Source organism: Pantherophis guttatus, chromosome 3, assembly GCF_059756535.1.
Source record: "Pantherophis guttatus breed Tessera chromosome 3, ASM5975653v1, whole genome shotgun sequence".
Lineage (NCBI taxonomy): Eukaryota > Metazoa > Chordata > Lepidosauria > Squamata > Colubridae > Pantherophis > Pantherophis guttatus.
In genome coordinates, this window is record NC_142065.1 from 69,416,434 (window position 1) to 69,441,074 (window position 24,641).

The 24,641-nt window shown below is 39.8% G+C and overlaps 1 protein-coding gene and 1 pseudogene across 2 annotated transcripts in view; one reads left to right on the plus strand and one right to left on the minus strand.

The window, feature by feature from the left end:
* Positions 1–24,641, plus strand: part of CACHD1 (cache domain containing 1) — a 129,810-nt gene that overhangs the window by 99,625 nt on the left and 5,544 nt on the right. Inside the window, exons 17-26 of one of the 2 annotated variants that reach the window (XM_060689950.2) lie at positions 6,228–6,350; positions 8,977–9,076; positions 10,108–10,224; positions 12,313–12,473; positions 15,503–15,589; positions 15,759–15,875; positions 16,825–16,976; positions 17,438–17,599; positions 19,053–19,130; positions 20,414–20,515. In XM_060689950.2, the coding sequence (XP_060545933.1) occupies positions 6,228–6,350; positions 8,977–9,076; positions 10,108–10,224; positions 12,313–12,473; positions 15,503–15,589; positions 15,759–15,875; positions 16,825–16,976; positions 17,438–17,599; positions 19,053–19,130; positions 20,414–20,515 (1,199 nt within the window). The remainder of the gene's footprint in view (positions 1–6,227; positions 6,351–8,976; positions 9,077–10,107; positions 10,225–12,312; positions 12,474–15,502; positions 15,590–15,758; positions 15,876–16,824; positions 16,977–17,437; positions 17,600–19,052; positions 19,131–20,413; positions 20,516–24,641) is intronic. The other variant, XM_060689951.2, reaches the window with a different exon arrangement.
* On the minus strand, positions 1,722–3,546 carry LOC148114627 (uncharacterized; annotated as a pseudogene).

Consider the following 24,641-nt stretch of genomic DNA (forward strand, 5'->3'; position numbering starts at 1 on the left):
AAGTCCTAAGCCATGGAGCGCTTTAAAGGAGGTAACCAATACCTTGAAGCGCACCCGGAAGACCACTGGGAGCAAGTGCAGCTCGTGCAAGAGGGGTGTTACATGGGAGCGACGAGTCACCCCCATTATCACTTGCGCGGCGGCATTCTGGACCAGTTGGAGCCTCCGGGTGCTCCTCAAGGGGAGCCCCATGTAGAGACCATTACAATAGTCCAGACGGGAAATGACGAGGGCATGAGTGACTGTGCGCAAGGCATCCCGATTCAGAAAGGGACGCAACTGGGAAATCAGGTGAACCTGATAAAAAGTCCCCCTGGCCATGGCCGTCATATGATCGTTTAAAGAGAGCCGTGAATCCAGGAGGACGCCCAAGTTGCGAGCCCTCTCTGAGGGGGGTAAGATCTCATCCCAATAGTCAACGATGGTGTTAGCTGGCTATATCGGGACATTGGAAACCACAGCCACTCAGTCTTGGAGGGGTTGAGTCTGAGCCTGTTCCTCCCCATCCAGATACGCACGGCCTCCGAACAATGGGACATCACATCAAGGGCATCATTGGGGTGGCCTGGCGTTGAAATGTACAACTGCATATCATCGGCATACAGTTGACACTTCACCCCAAAGCCATGGATGATCTCACCCAGCGGCTTCACATAAATGTTAAACAGGAGGGGCTAGAGGACTGACCCTTATGGCACCCCACACGTGAGGAACCTCTGGGTCGACCTCTGCCTCCCCCGTCAACACAGACTGCGTACGGTCAGAGAGGAAGGAGGAGAACCACCATAACACGGTGCCCCCCACTCCCACCCCCTCTAGCTGACGCAGCATGATACCATGATCGATGGTATCAAAAGCCGCTAAGAGATCTAGGAGGACCAGGACAGAGGAGCAACCCCTGTCCCGGGCCTTCCAGAGATCATCAACCAATGCGATCAATGCCGTTTCCATGCTGTAACCCGCTCTGAAGCCCATGTGGCACGAATCTAAATAGACAGCTTCATCCAGGAACCGAGGAAGCTGTCTCACCACCACACTCTCAACAACCTTCGCCATGAAGCGGAGGTTGGAGACAGGACGATAATTAGCTAATACAGCCAGGTCCAGGGAAGGCTTCTTGAGGAAAGGCCTCACCACCGCCTCTTTCAGGGCGGATGGGAAGACGCCCTCACTCAACGAAGCGTTGATAATCTCCTGAAACCAGCCTCATGTAACCTCCCGGGAGGCCATCACCAACCAGGAGGGACACGGGTCCAATAAACATGTGGTAGCATTAAGCCTCCCCAGAATCCTGTCCATGTCCTCAGGAGTCACAGGGTCAAACTCCTCCCAGATAACATTCTCAAGACTCACCTCCATCATCCCGTCCGAGGCTACTCAGTTGGAGTCCAAGCTGCCCCGAATCTGAGTGATTTGATCATGCAGATATTGCACAAAATCCTCAGCTCTACCCTGCAAGGGATCCTCCCTCGCTCCTACTTGCAGTAGGGAGCGGGTCACCCTAAACAAGGCGGCTGGGCGGTTCTCTGCAGATGCAATAAGAGTGGAAAAATAATTAAATTTCGCCACTCTTATTGCCACTAGGTAGGTCTTGATATAAGACCTCACCAGTGTTCAGTCAGATTCGGTGCGGCTGGCCCTCCAATCGCTCTCTAGGCGTCTTTTCTGGTGGGTCATCTCTCTCAGCTCCTCGGAGAACCAAGGAGCCAGTTGGCACCGAGTCAGAGGCCGCAAAGGCACAACGCGATCCAAGGCTCTGGCGGCCGCCCTATCCCAGGCAGCCACCAGTTCCTCAGCCGAGCCGTGAGTCAGAGCCTCTGGGAATGGCCCAAGCTCTGTCAGGAACCTCTCAGGGTCTATCAGGCGCCTGGGACAGAACCACCTGGTCGGTTCCATCTCTCTGCGACGAGGGGAAGCGGTCCGAAAGTCTAGTTGAAGGAGCGAATGATCTGTCCATGATAAGGGCTTAATGACTAGGTCCCCTATTGTGAGATCATTCAACCACTGACCAGAGACAAAAATCAAGTCCAGCGTGTATCCCCCGATGTGGGTGGGGTCATGAACTAACTGGGTCAGGTCCATGGCCATCATGGAGGCCATGAACTCCCGGGCTGCTTCCGACATTTCACCGACGGATGGCAGGTTGAAATCCCCCATGACCATAAGCCTGGGGGTGTCCACCGCCACCCTGGCTATTATGTCGAGCAGCTCAGGCAGGGCTGCTGCTGCGTGGCAGGGAGCCAGGTACGCAGTCAGCAAGCCCATCTGCACCCCACGACCCCACTTCACAAAGAGGGACTCAAAACCGGCTATCTGAGGAACAGTGGCCTCCCTCGGACTAAGACTGTCTTTAATAATCACCGCTACCCCTCCACCCCTCCCCTGGGCCCTTGGCTAATGAAATGCGTGGAAGCCTGGTGGGCATATCTCCACGAGGGGAACCACCCCCTCGTGGCCCAACCAGGTCTCCATGATCCCTGCCAGGTCCACACACCCCTCCTGCACTAAGTCATGAATGAGGGGGGCTTTATTAACCGCAGACCTGGCATTGCACAACAACAGCTGGAGGCCCGGGCCCTGAGACTCCGCACAACCTGGGATACAGGAAGCACCTTGGGGGCCGGAGCACGCCACTGCTCGCAAACAGCGAGTGTGTACTCCCCAAACATGATACGGACCCCTGCGCCCACCATATCTGCTCCTCCCACCCACTATTTTGATGGAATGGCCCTTCACCTCGTCCCCCGGTAATTAAGCAATTAAGCTTACATAGGAAAAAATGCAATATAAAACCTACCTAATTAAAAACAAAATAAAATACAGAGAATACAACAAAAAGGACATTTCAGAGAACAAAACAGGGGACTTAAAGAAAAGCATGTATACGTTACTTCTTAAAGTCTTTGGTTATTGTGCTACTGTTCTTTACCTGGGCTCCAATTTGATATAAAATGTCATACACATGGGGTGAAAGGGGAGAGGGAAGGAAGAGAGGTTGAGAATGCACAACCAAGTAAAATTGTGTGTGGTATACATGCCATTCAAATTGAGAAATAGGCTGATTGGGAATTGGTGGTTGCTATCAGTGGTTGATGAGGAACACAGACAGACAGACAGACAGACAGACACACACACACACACACACACACACACACACACACACACACACACACTCTATAGGAGCAGAGCCCTGTTAGTCTATATGGTAACCAAAAATCAGAAGTCTGATAGCCCTTTTGCAGATTAACATTTTATCAAAAGCCCTAAACTGTCACGAGCAACAGTTCACTTCATTAGATCATCACAAAAGATTATTATGCCTTTGATAAAATGTATAGTCTTTGATAAAATGTAGTAGTAAAATAAAATGTAGTAATCTGAAAAGGGGCACCTCCTGATTTTTGTCTATAGTGTGTGTGTGTGTGTGTGTGTGTGTGTGTGTGTGTCTTGTTATTTCATATTTCATTTATGTCTTACAGGTATATAAAGACTGTAAAGATCTTGGATAGCTACTTCCCACTGATGTAGAGTCTCTTCTGTCCACATTGTGGTTTTATTCCCTTTAAGTTTCAATTACAATTTGGGTTTTTTTTTCCCCAGGTAGCTTAGGAGAAAGCCTGGATGCATAATATTGCACCACATTTGTGTTAACAGCATTTTGGGGTAACATATAAAAACTAGACCTTTTTGCCAGAAAAGGACCTTTCTTTTTGCATTCTCACACAGATCCTTAATCTCTACTGCAAAGAAAAAAAATTAGTTTGACAAGGCAGTCCTGATACAATTATCTTTTCAGGAAAGAGACTTTCCTCCACCAGCTGAATTTTATCCCCTAAAGGAACATTTGAATATAAGCTGATTTCAGGTCTAAACCCAAAATTCCTAACCAATTTGATGGGCAATTAGGTGTCCATATTTATTTCTAAACGAGAGCTTTTGACCTTTCAGCTACTTGGAATTTTAGTATCTTTGCAGGGAATTCATATTCCCTTTCTCGTGAGGGGAAGAAATGAAAAGCTGTGAAGAATTTTAATAGGCAGAAGGTCTGAAGGCCATGCAGTTCTCCGCAAGCTGAAAAGAATCTGATTCTTTAAACAGCATCTACTCACATAAGGCGTCTATATTTCTGTAGCTGCTGGAACGCTGTGAGGGACCTGGAGGCTGTCCTGAGCCCAGGGATTGTATCTATTGCTTTGGGTTTTTTGTTTACATTTCAGCTCTTTTCTTTTTTCTTTTTTGAAGTTTATCTGCCATCGCTCTATTTTAATGAAGACAAGTACCAATTTCTGGAAAGCAAAAGTCAGTCTCCCTTACAACTTCGACAAAGCAGTTGTGTTTTATTTTTATATGGTTTAGAAAAAGATCAAGTTTCGAATTAAAAATGCTATAAACAGAATTCTGTTTTGCTTCTTGTGTATATAATTATTTATACAAGAGAAAAATGGATGTTGAAAACAAGGTTTTCTGAGATGAGAGGTTTGTGCATTGCCAGAAATACTAAATAAATTGTAGTACAGATTTTTTTTAAAAAGTGATACAAAATGCCTTTTCTGTTGGATTTTGATAATCCAGTAAATACAAATGTTGGGTTTGTCTATATCTTCTTTTAGTAGGACTTTTCATTAAATTAAATGTACTCTTCACTTAGCTCTAGCAAATGTTCTGGAAAATGCATGCTTATACAGTTTCCAGTGAATTCCTAAAATTATATCTCCACTTTTCTTATTTTGTCTTATCCTGTTTTTCTTTTTTCTTTTTATTCACATTAGGTAATGTGTGAATTGAGCATTTCCTGCTAATAATTTGGCCAGGAATTTGATTTAAATTAAGTCAAATCATAGTGTGCACAACTGTGTGATACCCATTAAAAAAATTAAAATAGTATTCTGTTCAACATACTGATGTATTGTTAAATGTATAAGACTGAAAGAAATGAGACATGTAAAATTCTAATTTGCATTAGGACAAGCCTCACTAATCATAAAATGATTTCCTTGATTCACTTGAGAAAGATTTGGCCAGCTGAAACTTTAATTCAGTTTTAAACAAAATTAGTGACATATCTCATGACTTCTCATGTAGGTAATATTTTATGTTATGGAAGGAAAGAAATAAAGGTGAAGAAACCCTGCCAAATACTATTTCATCTCAGTTGATTAATTTACTATTTTCCATCCTGACCCGTCAGTTGAATTTTAGTTGAAAAAAAATATGCATTTATACATCCCACTAAACTAGTTGTTTGATTTTGGCTTAGCATAATGTGGTTGGTAAACTACTGCAATATGTTAAGCTTACAGTCTAGCTGAAGGTTGGTTAATTGAAAATACACTTAAACAGATTGGTAGCTTAGATTGTCGTGTGAAATTAGCTACTGCATACCAACATGTTGCGACTGCAGCCAAATTGATGAATTTTCTGCTTCAAACATTGGTGCCATCCCTGGAGGTCTTTTATAGATTACTTAAAAGCTTTCTATTTGCTTACTGCTGATATAAGCATGTTATAGATTGTAGGACTGTGTATGGTTTCAGATTTAATTTGGAAGAGGTGTTTCAGAATACAATACATAGGAGAGCAACTACAGTACCAGAATATAACTCTTTAAAACATCTGCATCTTTTTCTGGGATCATGCAATTGCAAAGAATGCCTCCCTGCAGCCGCCGCATCATTCTGTGGGGAAAAAAACCCCCAGAGACTTTAAGGAACAATCCAGAATGTGATTGTTCCTATGCAATATATTCTGAAGCACCTCTTCTACAGGAAACCCAAAGCACTGCAGGACAGGACTCTCATCTGTTGTATCTGCCTCTATTTTTTTTTTTTTTTTACTATATCGCTTTTTGCAATTGCTTTTTCCTCTTGTTCTTGATTTTTCTCTGGTTTTATTTTACTCTTTTTGGCTTTGTCTTGCTTGCCATCTTGAATGGTATACAGTAGCATGAATGCAAACAGACACGTGTGCAGATAATATGGACCCAGACAAAACTCTTTCTGTTAAAGTTTTGTTTGTTTTCTTTTGTTCTCTGAAGGAGAATCTACTGAGATGAATTAAGTTACAAATGCTTGCTCCGATTGTTTGTGAAAGTCCAAGATTAAAAGGCTATAATTTGCTCAGGGAGACAATCTTTACTCCTTTCAATTTATGATCCTAAGCAATATTTTGGCTATTTTCTTAATTCTATGTCTCTCAAAGAGGTCGTCTTGTGCTTCTTCTGATTGCAGCTCACAGATGTCTTCTGGCCATTCTGTTGCGGTGATGGGCATTGATTTTACCCTGCGATATTTCTACAAAGTACTAATGGACCTGTTACCAGTTTGTAATCAAGACGGAGGCAATAAAATAAGGTAAAATTTTAGATGTTAGAAGAAAAATTAAAATAGTCAAAATCCTAACTCTGACAAAAAGTCTTTTAATCTGGGTCAAGAACAGAATAGCTTGAGGTTCAATTTAGAAATCAGCTAATTCATAGTGATACTTGCTTTTTCAATCAAGAGGTTATTTGATTTATGGAACATTTAAGGGTATATTTGATAAATATATAAAATTGGACGATAAAAATGAATATTGCACGAGGATGAAAACACGGGGAAACTCCTTAAATACAGATTGTCCTCAATTTACAACAGTTTATTTAATGACCGTTTGAAGTTAAAACAGCAAGTGAAAATAGCAAATGAAAAAAGCGACTTATGACCATTTTTCAACTTTATGACCATTGCAGCATCCTTGTGGTCACATGATTTATATTTGGATGCTTGACAACTGACTCGTATTTATGACAGTTGCAGTGTCCCAGAGTCATGTGATCAGTTTTTGCAACCTTCCAACAAGCAAAGTCAGTGGGGAAGCCAGATTCATTTAACAACCGTGTTACTAATTTAACAACTGCAGTGATTCACTTAACAAATGTGGCGAGAAAAGTCGTAAAATGGAACAAACCCACTTAACAAATTTCTCACTTAGCAACATAAATTTTGGTCTCAATTGTGATTGTAAGTTGAGGGCTACCTGTACTGAAGAATGACATGCATAAACAAACAAAAACAGAAGTTGAGATGACTTGTATTCAGATGTGAAGAAGTGTTTGGTTTCCAGTTTGACCAAGAAATGGGATCTTTTCTTCCTGCATCAGTGCATTAAATGATCAGCATTAACCATTGCCAGTTGTCCCTCTGTCCCAGCCTATTGTCCATAAGTATATTATCTCCCTTCTTCTGCCACACTATTATCTCATTCTTAAGCTTCAGAATGACTTGGAGGAAAAGGAAGTACATTGAGCAATGAGAAGAAATAGTGGCTGAAGACGAGAAATCATAAAAAAAGGAATAGAGAATGCAAGTATCTCACAAGGAAAGCTAGAATGAAAGACCATGTAGCACTATATAGCTCCAGGAGCAGCCCATACTGTAGGAAGGGGAAGCCTACAAGTTATTTGCCATCTTCCCAAGCACAGCACTTTGAGATTGTGCTCTTGATCATGTCATGATTTTTTTTTTTTTTTTGCAAAATAAGATTAGAGATTAGAACAGATTGGGAGGCAAACTGTTCCTCTTTCTCCTTTAACCCCCACTAAATCCTGCAAAGCAACTCAGTATTTTCCTGATAAAATTAAGCTTACACAGTGCAGCTCTACTCAAAAATATTAACCATTTCTTTCCGTGGTAAGTATGTAAGATTGCAAGTTTATGGATGAAATTATGGAACATAAAAGAGAATCAAAGATCTTTTCTCTATCTTTTCCACCATTGTGTGAGTTTATGGTTGCCAGGTGATTGATTAAAAAAAGAAGGAAGACTCTGCCTTTGTCTTCTATCTTTAGTGAAAGATAATGAAAAAAATACACATTTTAGAATAACTCATCTAATAGCTGGCATTTTTGGATAAAATAGAATATTTCAATATGGTTTTAGATGTAGCTATGGGACCAAAACTGTTTGGGTCACTTTGACGATACAATATTCAATAATGCCTGGACAAAAAATAGGTTGATGTGATTACTGGATCTCTCATCTACTTTTGCCATCACTGAATCTAATATCATCCTAGGCTATTTGGGATAAATGAAACTTGGTTGATATGACTTTATGGTATCTTTAGTTCTATTTGGAGGATTAATCTTAGAAATTTATGTTGGAAAATTCTTTCACTGCTTGGCACCAAATTCTGTAATTTACATGCATTTGCTTTCGGGGTTATTTTGTTTCAATCTTAGTGAAAAGCAACTCCATTCTGAACCTTTTGTTGGAATAAAATTTGAAATACTTCAAGTGTTGTATATTCCGGTGGAACAAGGCCCTGACATATTTTGAGTGTTACATTACAGGGAGCTATTGGAATGTGAAATAACACTGAATCCAGCAAAAATTAAGTTTAATATAACCAATGAACAATAACAATCCCCCCCACTCAAATAATGTTTCTATATGTCTGTAGAATTGGGAGAACTTTATTCCAAATGCATATAAGTGTAGGGTCTACTTTTTCCATGTTGAAACTGGCCTTGGCTGCAACAGCTGTCAAAAACAGAAAGCCAACTGTAGTTTGGCAGCACACTGAATTTTAGAGACTGCCTTTAAAAAGACATTAGAAGTCAATCTTAAGGCTCTTGTAACACACAAGTTCTACTGCTGAAATATCCTATTTTGTTTCAGTTAAGAACAAAATGATTTGTTCTAAATTAGGAACAGTTGAAAAAGAGGTTCTAAACTTCAGAGTTTAGAACTTGCAATTTTGCATGTATTCCTACCATCCCTAATTACTTTCTTTGGTTATGTTTTTATATTTTGTTGTTTCTGTGTTGCTCTATTGTTGTGAGTCTCAAAAGAATTGATTGGAACTGGGTGGCATCTCGATGGAATGTCTAGATAAATAAACAAACGTGTCTTTTGGCATTGGCAAACTGTACACCCAGCTACTTAAGAATGCATGCATTCTGATCTATTATTTCTTTTACTGTTTGCTTTTTGATAGGTGCTTTATTATGGAAGACAGAGGGTATCTTGTGGCACATCCAACTCTTATTGATCCTAAAGGTCATGCTCCAGTAGAACAGCAACATATTACACACAAGGTTTGCCTGCATCATGGTGTTTTGATATATAAGTAGTCCTTGAGTTACAACCACATGTTCAGCATCTGTTCAAAGTTGCAACTGTTGCAGGACCCTCACAGTTATGGTTGTGATCTGGATATTTGGTGCCCAGCTTGCAATTATGACATCACAGCAAGTCACAGTTATGTGATCATGATCACTTTTTTAAAAAAAAAATTAAGATTTTAGACAAGCAAAAACTAACAAAAACTAATATTTAAAGACAACATGAAAATTGCAGAAAAAAAGGAAAAAAAGAAACCAAAAGAAGTAGCTTCTAATTTTCTTTACAGCAGATATACATATAAATTTACCTCTTGCTCTATGGTTACACCATAGCTTTCAATTTTTTCTATTATCCATTTTTTTATAATCATCAAAGCCATATACGTTCATTTCGTTCTGCTTCATGCAAAAAGTCTATGAGGGATTTCCAGCCTGCAGTAAACTTAGATAATGTCTTTTCTCTGATCAAAACTATCTTTGGCTATCTCAGCAAATTCCATCATCTTCACCATCCATTCCTGCATTGCGTGTAATATTCACTGGAAGCTCTTCATGATCCTTGCTTGCTTCCCACAAGCAAAGTGAATGGGGAAGCCAGTTGAAAGCTAGAAGTCACTCCTGCTCCCACTATTTTTGTCTGACTGTGCTCCATAGCGCCTGCCCATTGCACATGCTGCTCCCCCTCAGCATCAAGTGACAGTCCAAAGCAGCTGCTCGCAGTATCCCCTGCCCCTCCATGCATCCACTGACCTGCTTGCCTGCAAAAACCCCATGTGATCCTAGGGTTATGACGGCAACCAGAACTGCCAATATTGCCGTTGTTAAGTAATGCAATCGTGATGTTGCGCTTTACATTGCTTAGTGATGGAAATTCCAGTCCCAATTTCCATTGTAACTCAAGAATGTTAATTTATAGATATAACTGCCAATTTAACAAGAGAAATACACTGCTGATATTTGTAAAATTATGAAACTGTTAACAGTCTTCTACTTTTTATTTGTAGGAACCTCTTGTGGCAAATGATATCCTAAATCATCCAAACTTTGTGAAGAAAAATTTGTGTAACAGTTTCAGTGACAGAACCGTCCAGAGATTTTATAAATTTAATACTAGCCTTATGGTACGTTGTTTAATATAACCCATTCATATCCAAATAGGATATTATTTAGATTGTAGTAGAGATTGTATAACAACCTATAATGTAGCATTGGTCTGATAGTCTGAATGGGGCATCATGGAGCAGTTTATTTATACATCTTAAATACTTGAGTATTATGGGTAAACCTTTAAGCACTCTGCTTTATCCCAGTTAGTGACCAACATTTTAAAAACACCATCAGCAAGTTACAATAAATTGGGTTTTGCATTGGTTTTGCAGCTTCAGTACTGAAACGCAGGTGGTTTTTTTGCTTCAGGGATGGGGCAAAAACAGAGGTTTTCAGAAGTAGAGGTTCCTGAGAATGTTATCAATCTGCATGCTTTCCATGCACTTTTGGGAACATAGAAATTGTATCGGATGATGTCATTCCATACAGTAGACTGCCTGCCTGGTAATATGAAACTCATGTAGAGGGTGTTCAGTTAGGAAAGTGGCATTAAGTTAGCGGTGCAGAGAAAACCATAGATTTGATACTTGAGGTCAAATGTAATATTCTTTATCTATGCAAATCTACAATGGAATGACATTTAAAAGAGTCTGCACAGTTTTTTGCACTGCATTTCAAAGGTTGTTCCAAAATTAGAAATAGTTTTTTTAAAAAATGTGTGAATTGAAATTATTGGAGGGCTGGTACATTTTCCCTATGAGAAAAGGCACTAAGGATTTTATAATTTGAAATGGGAAAAAAGTTACTTATGATGATCATATGCAGTCTTCAAGATCAGAGGAACCTTGTGCTAATAACCTGTTGCAAGGAAATAGCAGCAGGAAGGCGCTGTAGACCTTCCGTAAACATCTCAGGAGGTTGGCCACTGTGGAGAAAAGGTTCCTGGATCAGATGAAGCTTTGCTGGGATCCAACAGAGTGCTTGGATGCCTAGCTGAAATGGAATGTGGGACACTCTGTAATCACAGCATTATTATTTGAGTGCATTAATGAACAGTGTACTCTTCCTTCTCTCTAATGACTGGGAAAGGTGAGAGGAAGAATGTAATAGATCCGTGATGGCAAACCTATGGCACGCGTGCCACAGATGGCACACGTAGCCATATCACTGGGCATGCGAGTTCAGCTTCTGAGCCTACCAGAAGTAGGGAAACAGGTTGTTTCCTGCCTCCAGAGGGCCTCGGGGGGGGGGAAGGCCCGGTTTTTGCTGTCCCCAGCCTCCAGAGCCTCTCTAGGAGTCGGGAGGGTGAAAATGGTCTTCCCCACCCCAACCCCTTCAGAGGCCGAAAACAGCACATTTGCCAACTCCCCCCCCCCCCCGAGGCCAGCGTTTGCCAATTTCCGGTGGGACCGGACGTTGGCAAACGGGCTGTTTTTGGCCTCAGAAGGGCCTCTGGGGTGGGGGTAGGCTGTTTTCATCCTCCTCAGACTCCTAGAGAGGCTCCTGAGGCTGGGGACAATAAAAAATGGGCCTTCCGGTCCCACCAGAAGTTGGCAAACGCTGGCCTCCGGTGGGGGGGGGAGGCCGTTTTTGCCCTCCCTAGACTCCTAGAAAGGCTCTGGAGCCAGGTGAGAGAGAAAAACAGGCCTACCGGGCCATCACGTGCCATGAGCAGGGGTGGGGCGCATAGAATTATGGGTGTGGGCACACGCGCATGTGCGCACGCCCCCCCTCCTGGCACGCGATGGCAAAAAGGTTAGCCATCACTGTAATAGATGATTGCTGTTTCAGTGTTATTCTTTGAATCAGAAGCTTGCTAATAGGGCCTCGTGATTTCTTATTCTCAATTTGAAAAAATTGTTTTCAAAAGGTAAGGTAACAAAATGAAATATGTATATTCCATGCTTGCTCACCCATAGAAAACTGACATCCAGTTAGATTACATTGCTTTAGTCAGAAAAATGTATTGCCTACAGTTTATTTACATTTTTATCTGGTTAGGCTATTTTGTATGTTGAAGTATTGCTTGCTGATGAGAGTTCATTTAGTGGGACACTGTAGGCTTACAGTCTAGCAGATAACATTTGTCGTAACAAGAACAATTCACTTCACAGGGAAACATGTTTTCCACCACATGTCTGATCTGTTTTCCTTCCCCCTAGGGTGATCTGACAAACCTTGTGCATGGCAGCCACTGTTCTAAATACAAGCTGACAAGAATACCTGGAACCAATGCCTTTGTTGGAATAGTAAATGAAACCTGTGACTCACTTGCTTTCTGTGCCTGCAGTATGGTAGACAGGCTCTGTCTGAACTGCCACAGGTAAGAGGACATTTGAAATGAGATGTGATTGGATTATACTTCGGATTGTGCTTCTTTAAAATGAAGGGATTGCAGGGCCCCTAGATAATGTGCATTTGGTTTTTACAGTAGCTGAGTGAAGCAGCATGTGACTCAACAGGCATGTTAAGTCTTATTTACAAAATGCCTAGGCAGGTTGCTTACTTACTATGTAAGGCACAGCTCCATATTCTGTGTGAGGAAGAAGCAAAACCCTAGCTGTATCTGGGTCATTTTGACATCCAAACATTTGATTTGTGGGCTCCAGGAGACTCTCCTGCTTTCTCCCAGAAGCCTAGCCATATTTTTATGTACCGTGTTTTTTTGGAGTATAAGACGCATCTTTTTCTTCCCTAAAAGGGGATGAAAATTTAGATGCGTCTTATACACCGAATGTAGCCCTGCCCACCCACTGGCTCCCACCCTTTGGCCTCTGCCTCGCAGCAGTTACCTCCTTGCAAGCAAACAGCAAGAAAAAAAGGTCCTTTCAGCTTCAGCACAGCCTAATTAGTTGATTGGATCAGCCTCCCAACCCTCAGCTGATTTGCTCTCAGCTGTTTTGCTCAGGGCTCTGCAGCTTGCTGCAAAGAGGTAAATTGCTGGAGCAGATTTGTTTTTTCCTTGTACTAATCAAGCTATGCTGAAAACGAAACTGAAAGTAAAGCAGGCTGTTTGCTGTTTGCTGCAATGAGACAAAATTGCTCAGAGGCAGAGGGAGATTTCTTTTTCTTCTTTTCCTCACCAAAAAAGGTAGGTGCGTCTTATACTCCGAAGAATACTGTATTTATTTATTAGATTTTTATCCTACCTTTATGATTTTATAAGTAAGTCACGGTGATGAACATACGTGATACTGCTTCCTTCTATTTTTCCCACAACAACCACCCTGTGAGGTGAGTTGGGCTGAGAGAGAGTGATTGTCCAAAGTCACCCAGCCGGGTTTCATGCCTAAAGCGTGAAAATCTCCTGCTTTCTAGGCCAGCACCTTCAATCGTTAGACCTGTTGTACAGTTAACAGACTTGTTTCTACTTTGTTGCAGATCCCTTAGAAGACAGGGCTCTACTTTCTTTTGAGGAGGCAGGGCTCTCACATATATAACCTCACCTGCTTGTTGGATAACTATTGGATTGCTAGGCTGGAGCTGCACTTCTGTGGGCCAAGAATGAGCTGTGCATAGCAGTTCCAGTCTGAAGTACAGCCTGTTAGTCAGCACTTGAGCTGTGGCCATTTTGCAGGACTGAAGGACTGAATTAGAGATTGCTTGTTAGAGATTGCTGAATTAGAGATTGCTTGTTACCTCAACATAGTTTCTTGACAACAAAGAGTTCCCACATGCCTCTACCCAGAAATGCTTTCAGTCTGTATGTTACAGGTAGTCCTCGATTTATGACCATAATTAAGCCCAAAATTCCTGTTGTTAGATGAGGCATTTACTAAGTGAGTTTTTCCCCATTTTATTACCTTTCTTACCTCAGTTGTTAAATTAATCACTGCAGTTGATAAGTTAGTAACCCGATTGTTAAGTGAATCTGGCTTCCCTATTGACTTGGGCTTCTCAGAAGGTCAGAAAAGGTGATTCACATGATCTTGGGACCTTGGCAATGGTCATAAATATGAACCACTTGCCAAGCATCTGAATTTTGGCCATGTGACCATCGGGATGCTACAAAGGTCGTAACTGTGAAAAACTGTCATAAATCACTTTTTTCAGTGCTGTTGTAACTTTGAAAGGCCACTAAATGAACTGTTGTAAATAGAGGATTACCTGTATTCCTGAGTAAATAATCTAGTGAATTAATTCAGTCAGTCTGGTTTAGGTGACAGGTTAAGACTGATTCGGGATCACGTTTTATGTATTTCCCTCAAGATCGTGGAAATGCTTCCTATACTGGGCCAAGTGATCTATACTGTATGGAGCTGTCTATCTTTTATTTATTTATTTCTAAAATTTATTGGCCGTCCATCTTACCACCAAGGTAAGCTCTTTGGACTATTCTGGTGGTGAGATTTGGTCATCGTGTATCAAAAATGATACTGGAGAGAAAAAAAAGAATAGAAAAGACAATCTTTATGTTTATTTAATTTTAAAAAGTGAAAAGCGTGATAAAGAAAATAGCCCTGGTGAAAAGAATCAAGATGCAGAGAATTTCCATCTTCTCTTATACTGAATCTCAGGAACATCTATGAAGCTGAATGATGAGAGATTGTAGATAATGCTAAATTAAATTCTGGATTTTGGTGCTACTACTTGCTTGAGGCATTAAAGGATGATTTTCCACATTTGTTGAAAATGAGGCTACTTAATGCCTATTAATTGTAGTAGTTACATGCTACTTCACATGAAATCACCACAGCTGTAGAGGAGTTATAGTCCTTATGGCTTTTTTGTGCTGATAACATTGTGGACTTTGAAAATTTAGTAAAATGTGGAAATAATTCTTTACCTATATTGCCAACAATTGTGCTAGTAATAAGCCTAATAATATAACTTACAAACAACACTATTGGCCCTATTTGACACTAAAATTGTCTTGTAGCCCAAGTGTCAGACATGGAAACCATCTTTCTACTTTTGTGCCTTAGGGCTTCAGGCCTGCCACAAATTCTACTGTGGGAAAATGGAAGGAGGGATTGTATAGAGTGAAGAAGATATGTAGTCAAAATAGAATTCTTTTAGAAAGTCAAGGCCATTGTGCCCTGCAGCTGTGCTGAGAAGAATGAGGAGGTATCTTCTGTTCCAGAGGATACCTGATTGGTTCGTGTGATGGACATGTGGGTGAGGGGCAAGGACTTGAACTTTCTCTTGGGTGAGGAAAACCCGGAAGCTGTCAGATTTGGGTTTTCCCAGATGTGCCAATATGACATCTCTAATAAAAGTTAGTCTTGAGGAACGTCAAGCCTCGGAGTTTGATTTCGTTGGGGGTGTTACTTGGAATCCTGACACCAAGATTCAAGATACTCAGGGAGTAAGAAATAATAAATATATTTATTGTTTATTTTCTTCCTGAAGAATGGAACAGAATGAATGTGAATGTCCTTGTGAGTGCCCTTTAGAAGTCAATGAATGTACAGGCAACCTTACCAATGCAGAAAACAGGTATGCATATCTCACAACTTATTAATAATGTTATGATAATATATATTGTTCAAGGTGTTAGATGGGCAATTCAATTGTTTTAAGGGTAATTATTCAGATAATAAAGTAACATAACTATTGAGTGAGTTTTTGAAACCTAGTTTTTGTGTACTGCTTTCCAAATTTTTAGGAACCCTAGTTGTGAAGTCCATCAAGAACCTCTGACTTTTATTGCTGTGGATTCCAGCCTACAGGATGCTCTTCCTCAGTGTATCAATACACAGTGTAATCAAAGAATGGAGAGTGGGTAAGTTACACCATTTTTTCCCTTAAAGAAATCAATAAAGATTTTTTTAACTGCTTGAAGAATTAAAATAAAAACTATCATAAAATCAGTTGAATTTGTATTTCTCTTTATTTAACCTAACAACATATAGCTCCTCTTCTTTGCAGATTCAGATTCTACCCTTTGAAAGTTACAAAACCTTTAAAATGACCTGCATAACAATGAAGAAATTAAATTAGAGCAGCTTGCCTGAATTTAGAACATGAAAAAATGCTGAATAGTCATTGCTTTGGGGATTCTTAGGCGGACGTTATGGAAACGGCTGCTTGAGATCTCATATTTTAATCAGGATAGCACTGGTATAATAACAGTAACAGAAATTGTCTTGTTCCACTTTGAAGAAAAGGACAGTAAGGAGGATGGAGGAAAATTAATGTCATTTCTGACTAACGAACAAGTAAAATAGAGCCTTGATAGTACAGTGGTTACGCACCCTGTTATTAACACAGCTGCCTGCAATTTACTGCTGGTTCGAATCTCTCCAAGGCTCAAGGTTGACTCAGCCTTCCATCCTTTCTAAGGTAGGTGAAATGAGGACCCAGTTTGTGGGGGCAATAAGCTGACTTTGTATAAATATAAAAAGTATGAAGGCTATTGCTTAACGCATTGTAAGCCGCCCTGAGTCTCCGGAGAAGGGCGGCATATAAATCAAATAAAAAAAAAAAAATCAGGTTCACATCTAGCACCAAGGGATCATTATTTTATTTATGGAATAGCTTAGCTGGTAAAAAGGCAGATTTGTTTTTTCATTGCAAGTGCAAATTTGCACTTCCTCAAAGAGATAGCAAGGTGAGATAGCCTAACCTATCTGTTGGTCTAGCTATAAAAGTCTCACTTCACAAATATGTTTGTCTCAAGTTACTTAATCTTGTAACAAGTAAATTTTCACAGCCATTTCTTTATCTTGCAGAGATTGTTTTGGTGTCTTAGATTGTGAGTGGTGCATGGTGGACAGTGATGGAAAGACTCACCTTGATAAATCCTATTGTGCTCTTCAGAAGGAATGCTTCGGGGGTATTGTGGGTGCCAAAAGCCCCTATACGGATGACATGGGATCCATTGGTAAGATCCATTCGGCTTTTTTTAATGTATTGAGATCTGGTCTGGATGATCTACATAAAAAAAAACCCCAATTATATTTTTTGTGAGAATCACGCAGGGTGAAATTGCATGATTCTTTTTATCATAACATAATTTTGGCTGGGGAAACAGAATATATTGGACTAATCCTGTATAACAGATGCCTTCTAGTCCATGCAGTCTGTAAGATGAAATGCCATTGTGATGTATTGATTAGGATAGGAATTTAGTCTATTTATTACAATTTTTAACATGGAGCAATGGAATGGTCACATGGCTTGTTTTGAAAACTGGCATGATTTCCTCTCTGGAGTGTTTTTGTCACCCAAATTAGATTTCAGGCAGCATCCATAATCTAGCAATTATCTAGATTATTTTACAGGATTTGAACTTTTTTAGGAGATTTTCACATTATTTTCATTTTTTTCTCTCTGAAATGAAAGGAGATGAAGTGATAACTTTGAATATGATAAAAAGCGCTCCAGTTGGTCCCGTAGCAGGAGGTATTATGGGATGCATAATGGTGTTGGTTCTCGCAGTCTACGCCTATCGTCATCAGATCCATCGCCGAAGTCATCAGCATATGTCTCCACTTGCAGCCCAAGGTAAACTGAACAAATGTATTTGTTATGGAATAGAATTGCAAGTGTTTTTTGGCCCTGACTCTTTTGATTTTGTGCAAATCTTCTGATAATCTCAAATTGAATTATAAACATATGCCCTATAGAATATATTTTGTTCACATTGTTCTGGTATTATAGAATAGGCACTACTGACCTCTGCTGGATAGAGAACTTAAAATTGCACTGGTTTTATTAAGCCTCTCCTGGAATCTTGTAAATATTTATTCCTTCCGCTGATTCTAAAGCATGTTAGATATGCAGTTAGCTTTCCAGGATAGATGTGCATGCCTTATGGATCCTTTATCAACACATTTAATAGATTTTAGGAAGTTCTAAATCCATGTTTTTGCTCCAGTTGTACAAAAGACACAAATGGCATTTTCTAGGTACATCCTTTTGTATAAACACATTATATAATCCCACTGTTTAGCATTTTGCCTTCTTAATAATAAAATTCAAAAGAGAGCATGTTACCTGCTGATTATAATTCTATCCATTTTCTATCATTGATCTATGTAATTCCATGAAAATATCAACTGACAAATAATTGGGAAAACAGGAGTTATGAAAGTATTGCCATTAGTGCAAGGAAGATGTTTAATCGTGATCATCACTTTCCAACATTTCTAAAAGAGCTATTACTTCCCATAAAAGAGAATATGTTACTCAGGGTTGAATTGAAGAGTCCTTAGTACTCTCTGAGCTTAGTTATTGTACTGATTGTGCACTGCACTGGTTGCTGTTCTTGATAGTGCACTTATAATGTTATCTAGTTGGGTAATAAAAGGTCTGCAAGCAAACAGCCAAACTCAGAGAATATCAAGGATTCTGAGACTATTTTTATTTATTTATTTACTCACTTACTCACTTACTTCTTTATTAAATTTATATGCTGCCTATCTCACTGTTACAGTGATTCTGGGAGTGGTGGGTTGCTCCTGGTTCGGCCGAGCCGGTAGCGGTGACGCTATTACATCACCGAACTGGTTCTCTTTCTCCGGGAGCTGGGCCCTCCCGCCCAGCCCTGCGTTATTCCGACCTTATATTTCTTCTTTTTTCGCCCAGCTGACAGGTGCGGCAGAGCGGATTACCGCACCTCAGCTGGGCAGATTGCCACACCTCAGCTGGGCAGATTCGCAACATGATCGTGCGTGAAGCACGCACACAAAGAGAACCAGTAGTAAAGCCAGTTAGAACCCACCCCTGGACTCTGGGTACATACATATAGCTGACTTAAAAGAGAAGAGAGAGGTAGGGAAGCTAACAATTTTATGCCATAACCTCAACCATAATTGCTATATGGTTTCCAGGCCTCTGCTACTTTGTCCTTCAAAAAGGGGTAACCCAAGGCCATTTTCAAAACATTGCACTCTTACAGGCTAATGCAACTTCTCTCTCTTAATAGTTGCATTTTTCTGTTTGTAACGGTGTGCAGAAATGTCAGTCCGCATGTCCAACCTGGAGAATGAGAGAGATGAAAGGGATGAGGACAGTCATGAAGACAGAGGAATCAGTGAGTATTTAGCAATCCCATTCTGGCTGGGCAGGAAAACACGGGGAGAGGCTGCATGCGGGTTTTTTCCCTGCAGTTTCCTTCTATAGACATGTAACATTATTCATCTCTGTAATCATTTCAAGAGGGCAAAGTGCTTTACAGTTTTGGCCCTGTCAGTTCTGAAGAGAGGCTGTATATTGCTGCCTTTCCATTAAGATCCACCTACCCACCTCTTGATAAAATAAATAACTGGTTTGAAAACTGTAGGGAAATTAGCGATCAAACACACAGTTGTTGTTCTATAGACCCGTGATGGCGAACCTATGGTACACGTGCCAGAGGTGGCACACAGAGCCCTCTCTGCTGGCACGCTCACTGTCGCCCCAAGTCAGATCTCAATGGCGTTTCTTTCGTGAGCTTCTGTTTCCCTGCAAACAACGAAACAGAAGCTCATGAAAGAAAAAGATCTTACCTCTTGCCGTGCTACCGGTGTTGCAGTGGTGGGTTGCCCCCAGTTCGGACCAGTTCGCAAGAACTGGTAGTAAAACCAGCGGAAGGCTCCGCCCATTGACCCAGACATCATAATAGGTGATCTGCGCATGCGCAGAAGCTTCTGTGCATGCACAGAAGAGCATGTGTGAGCGCGAGCGAGGCAAGTGGGCGCGATGCAAACTGGTAGTAAAGGTAAGTAGAATCCACCCCTGCGGTGTTGGGATACCCCACCTCCCTCTGGCCAGCAGGTCTTCGGATCACTGCTGCGCATGCACGCATGTCCACATATGTCTGTACATCCATGCATGTCCATGAATGCATACATGTCCGCACATGCAAGCATGTCCGCACATGCGCGGGCACCTTTCAGTTTGGACATGTGCACGCACGCAGTTTGGGCACTCGGTGTCTAAAAGGTTCACCATCACTGCTATAGATGTTCCTGTGTTTTCCTTACCAGGTTTTAACTATCACTAATGTTTCTTGCAGTTTTGCAAAAAAAAATATTGCATTTTAAAATACCTTAAAGAGATATTTAGGGTATATTAAAGGTATATAAATACCTTAGGTATTTAAATACCTTAGGTGCATTTTGTTACCCAATTGATTCTAAGTAATTTACAATGCTGTCTGGGAATCAAAATAGTTACTGTTCTTTCATACTGCTTTAGAAGCTTGATCAGTTTTGGAATTTGACAACAATGTAATAAAAAGCTGTTTTATAATGTCTTTGAAGTGACCTGCTTGATGAGTATGTGAAGTTATCCTTTGTTTCCTCTCTCTCTTTTTCTTTGTTCTGCTCACCATAGTCAGTAACACTCGGTTTATAGCAGCAGTTATTGAGCGACACGCCCATAGTCCTGAACGCAGACGCCGTTATTGGGGACGATCAGGGACAGAAAGTGATCATGGTAAGATCATAGAGGCCGTTCATCTTGCTTGTGCTTACAATATAACATATTTCCTAAGAAAGTAATCCCAGGGCTGTTCTTCATTTAAAACAAACTTGATTGCTTTCCATTCCAGGGCGAGGCCCTTGCCAACTTTGAAGCTATTTTCGTTTCATTCTTCCACTTAACATCTTAATCACTGATATATCAACACTGATATATGAATATGCACCCTTACAAAAAGCAAAGTTTTTACAAAAAATAGATCCCCCTCTTTTCCCAGTAGGGTAATTTGAAATGTATTTTGATGCTTGTCCCATTAACTTTGTTCTATTTGATAAAGAACAACATTATTTTTTAATCAAACAGTGTTTACTTTTAAGACCATAGATACCAAGAGTTTATTTCTTGTTGCTAGGTTAAATCAAGCTTGGGTTAAATTTTAAAAGGTTGAATGCCTTCTTGGCTTACTGGTATGCGTTATGATTCATAAGAAGATTTGTGACAGACAGAATTACTGCAAACACAATTCTCCTTTCGTTCACATAGAAATAAAATGATTAAGGAAGTAGGATTTGGGCTTTTGTGACATTTCTTTCTAAATGAAAAAAATAACTTACAGTGCAGGCTGGGAATGACTGTTTTACCACATAATTGACCAATCACCAATCAGACTGGACAGTTGTTGCTAAATCTTCCATCCTGTATCAAGTTGATGAGTCCACTAAGAGGATTAATGTGAGGTTGGCATATTTTTTTTTTGCCAGGGCTGTCAGCTGTATCTTCGTATCACTTTCACTATAAATACAGTATGATACACTAAATGCACAGCCAGGATAGAATGAGAACTTGTATTTGATTTCCTGGAGTCCTTGAATGTTTCTAGATGTTCACTCAGTATGTGGCAGTGATTTCTGACTGAAACTTGCCGGCTCTTATATCTTTCATAGGACTGCGACCTTGTGATATTTCTAGTTAATATAAACACAACATTAGAAAGGCAGAATGTAGAAAATCTTTTTTGAAAGTACCCAGTGACAAGCTTTATAATTTTAAAGAGAAAAATGGCAGCTCTACCCTAGCCAGACTTCAATGCCTTTCATCTATTATTCGGATACAGAATTTTGTTCAGTAGAACCATTAAAAATAAAAACAAACAAACATGGAAATGCTATGTTATGCTTCTGTGGCAACATGGAATAAAAAATATCATGCTTTAGGCCGTAAGAGTACAGGTAGTCCTTGACTTACGACTGCAATTGAGCCCAAGATATTTGTTAAGTGATCTTTGCCTCATTTTGCGACCTTTCTTACCTCTGTTGTTAAGTGAATCACTACAGTTGTTAATTTAGTGTCACAGTTGTTCAGTGAATCTGGCTTCCCCATTGACTTTGCTTGTCAGAAGGTTGCAACAGGTGATCACATGACTCCGGGACACTGCAACTGTCATAAATATGAGTCAGTTGCCAAAGATCTGAATTTTGATCAGATGGCCATAGGTTGTATGAAAAATGGTCATAAATCACAATTTTCAGTGCCATTGTAACTTCGGTCACTAAATGAACTGTTCTAAGGTGAGGACTACCTGTATATGAAAAAAACTAAATGACATAAATATTGGCAGTTGGTTCCTAATAACCAAGAGGTCAAACTTTGGTTGGTTGGTTTATTTCCAACAAACACTTTTCACCGGAAGCTTAGACAATAATATTTCCTTGACAAATTTTCCTGTACATTACACGTGATTGTAACATTATTATCTGAAATAGCCTAATGCATTGCATAATTTCCTTTTCTCATTATTTCCCTCTCAGTAACATAGAGAAGCAGAGAGTTTAAACAATAGCCAGAGATTTGGACTGTGCTAACATTGGAATGTCTCTTTGAATGCCTCTTAGGGCCGTTGGCATTGTGATTATTTTTCTTTCGCTTACTTCCTTTTATTTGCAGAGGATTGGACGCTGTGGTTGAGTCATTATACAAAGGTTAAAATGTTCATTAACTGCTGTTACTAGAATTAGTCCTTCTTCCTGCTTTGCCATAATTACTTCGCATTTAATAACATAATAGGTGTCAAATTCTTTCAAACATTTTGTTGAATTAACTTTATATGTAATGCAATTTGTTTTCCTATCATGCTTTTTTTTAAAAAATTGTCAGCATTTGGGAGAAATCAAATCTATTAAATCGAGAGGCAACAACTACAAAGAGTTCTGTTGCATAAAAGTAAATATAGCTGTTAATGTCAATGCACAGGACTAAGTTTTTTCAAGCTAGGTAAATTGAAGATATATGGACTTCAATCCCTAGAATTCTCCAGCCAATATGTTGTCAATTGCACATATTTAATATAAGACTCTGTGTTTCCATACTTACAAATTTGCTGCACTTATGCAATTCACCTAATTGCACATGTCCAATTGAATTTTGTAAACTTCTAAATTAGCATTTTTTACATTTTGTCACAGTGTTATTTTTATTTTGAAAATCTATTTACTATTAATTTTACTAAGTACACAGAATCATTTATTTACTTATGTTTCACATTTCTAAACCATCTTTCTCCTTCAAAGGGTAAAAAAACAATCATAAACTACCCATGAACCTTTGGGTTATTGTTTCAGAGATCATTCTTTACCTAAACAGATAAACAGAATGACCAGGGGAGAGCAAAAAAGCAGTGGGAATGGGAGCATCTTCCGACTTCCTGCCAGCTTTGCCCATTGACTTTGTTTGTAGGAAGCTAGCAGGGAGCGTCAGGAATCATGATCATGTGACTGTCGCTGATTACATCAATGCTGCAGTGTCCACTATCTTGCGAATACAATTATTGAGAAGAGCCTTGAAATTTCAGTTAGACAGGATCCAAGATTTTGTACATATTATTTATGTTAGCAGATAGTTAGCAGATTTGGGGTAACTTGATTCAAAGATTTCTGTGCTATAATGCACCTTTTGGGCTAATTGAAGTTTACGTATAGGAGAGTCATAGTAGCACATAGATTTGTATCGTACAGTTCAGCATGATGAGAACATTCTGAATTTTACACATTCGGGGCATTTATTTTTTGAACTCTTTGCAGGGGTATCTGAAAACCTCACAAAGTAGAGGTACAATTGGCTGAAATTCACTTTCTGGATTTTAATGGTACTGTTTCCAGTCAATGTTACCAATAACTAAGGCAGATTAAGGCTTTACAGCATCAGCTAAGATGAAAGGAAGCTCAAATAAATTCCCCTAGGGGAGTTTAAATTACTATTTATTTTGGTTTTGTTTTCTCCGTTATAACATCACTGTCTCAATTACAATATTGAACAAATTGTTCAGCAGATGCAGAACAATTCCTCTTATCAAAGAGAAACTCTGTTCATGATATTGATTCAGATTCATATATAGTAAAATATGCTCCAATGTGGCTTCTTTTTCATAGATTGCTAAGTGCAAAGTTCAGCAAAGAAGCCAGATTTGGGTGGTTAATATGATGCTAAATTGATGAGGACCACTGCTTTCTCTATTTCTGATGATTTTGCTTGTTGCAAGTCAACCATCTCTCTGATTTAGGCAGCCCATCCTGTACAACTATGTTAAAACTACAGAGTAGTATAGGAAAAGAGGAAAATCCCACTGATTAACAATAATATTTTTACAAAGGAAATAAATGTCTATAATAGGAAACTACTGTACCAACTCAATAATATTTATTGAGCAGTTCTTAACTATGACAAATAAATAAAATAAAAGTAATCATGTAAATATGGTCTGTGTCAGTAATATCCAATTGTCAAGCTATATTTAGTGGGACCATAAATCTATTTATTTGTATCCACCTTTATTATTTTTAAAAATTACTCAAGGCAGTGAAGATATCCAATACAACATCCTTCTCCTATTTTCCCCACAACAACAACAACAACCCTGTGTGTGGTTGGGCTAAGAGAGAGAGTCACTGGCCCAAAGTCATCTAGCTGTCTTTCATGGCTAAAACAGGACTTAAATTCATGGCCTAACTTGGTGCCTTAACCACTAGGCCAAAAGGAAATAGACCATTCCCTCTCTGTTTGGCCATGCTATCATCATACTGGGTATATTCGTTCTTTGACCATTCCCAGGGATTTTGGAGCTTTTCTGAAAGTCAGGTCCAGTTCT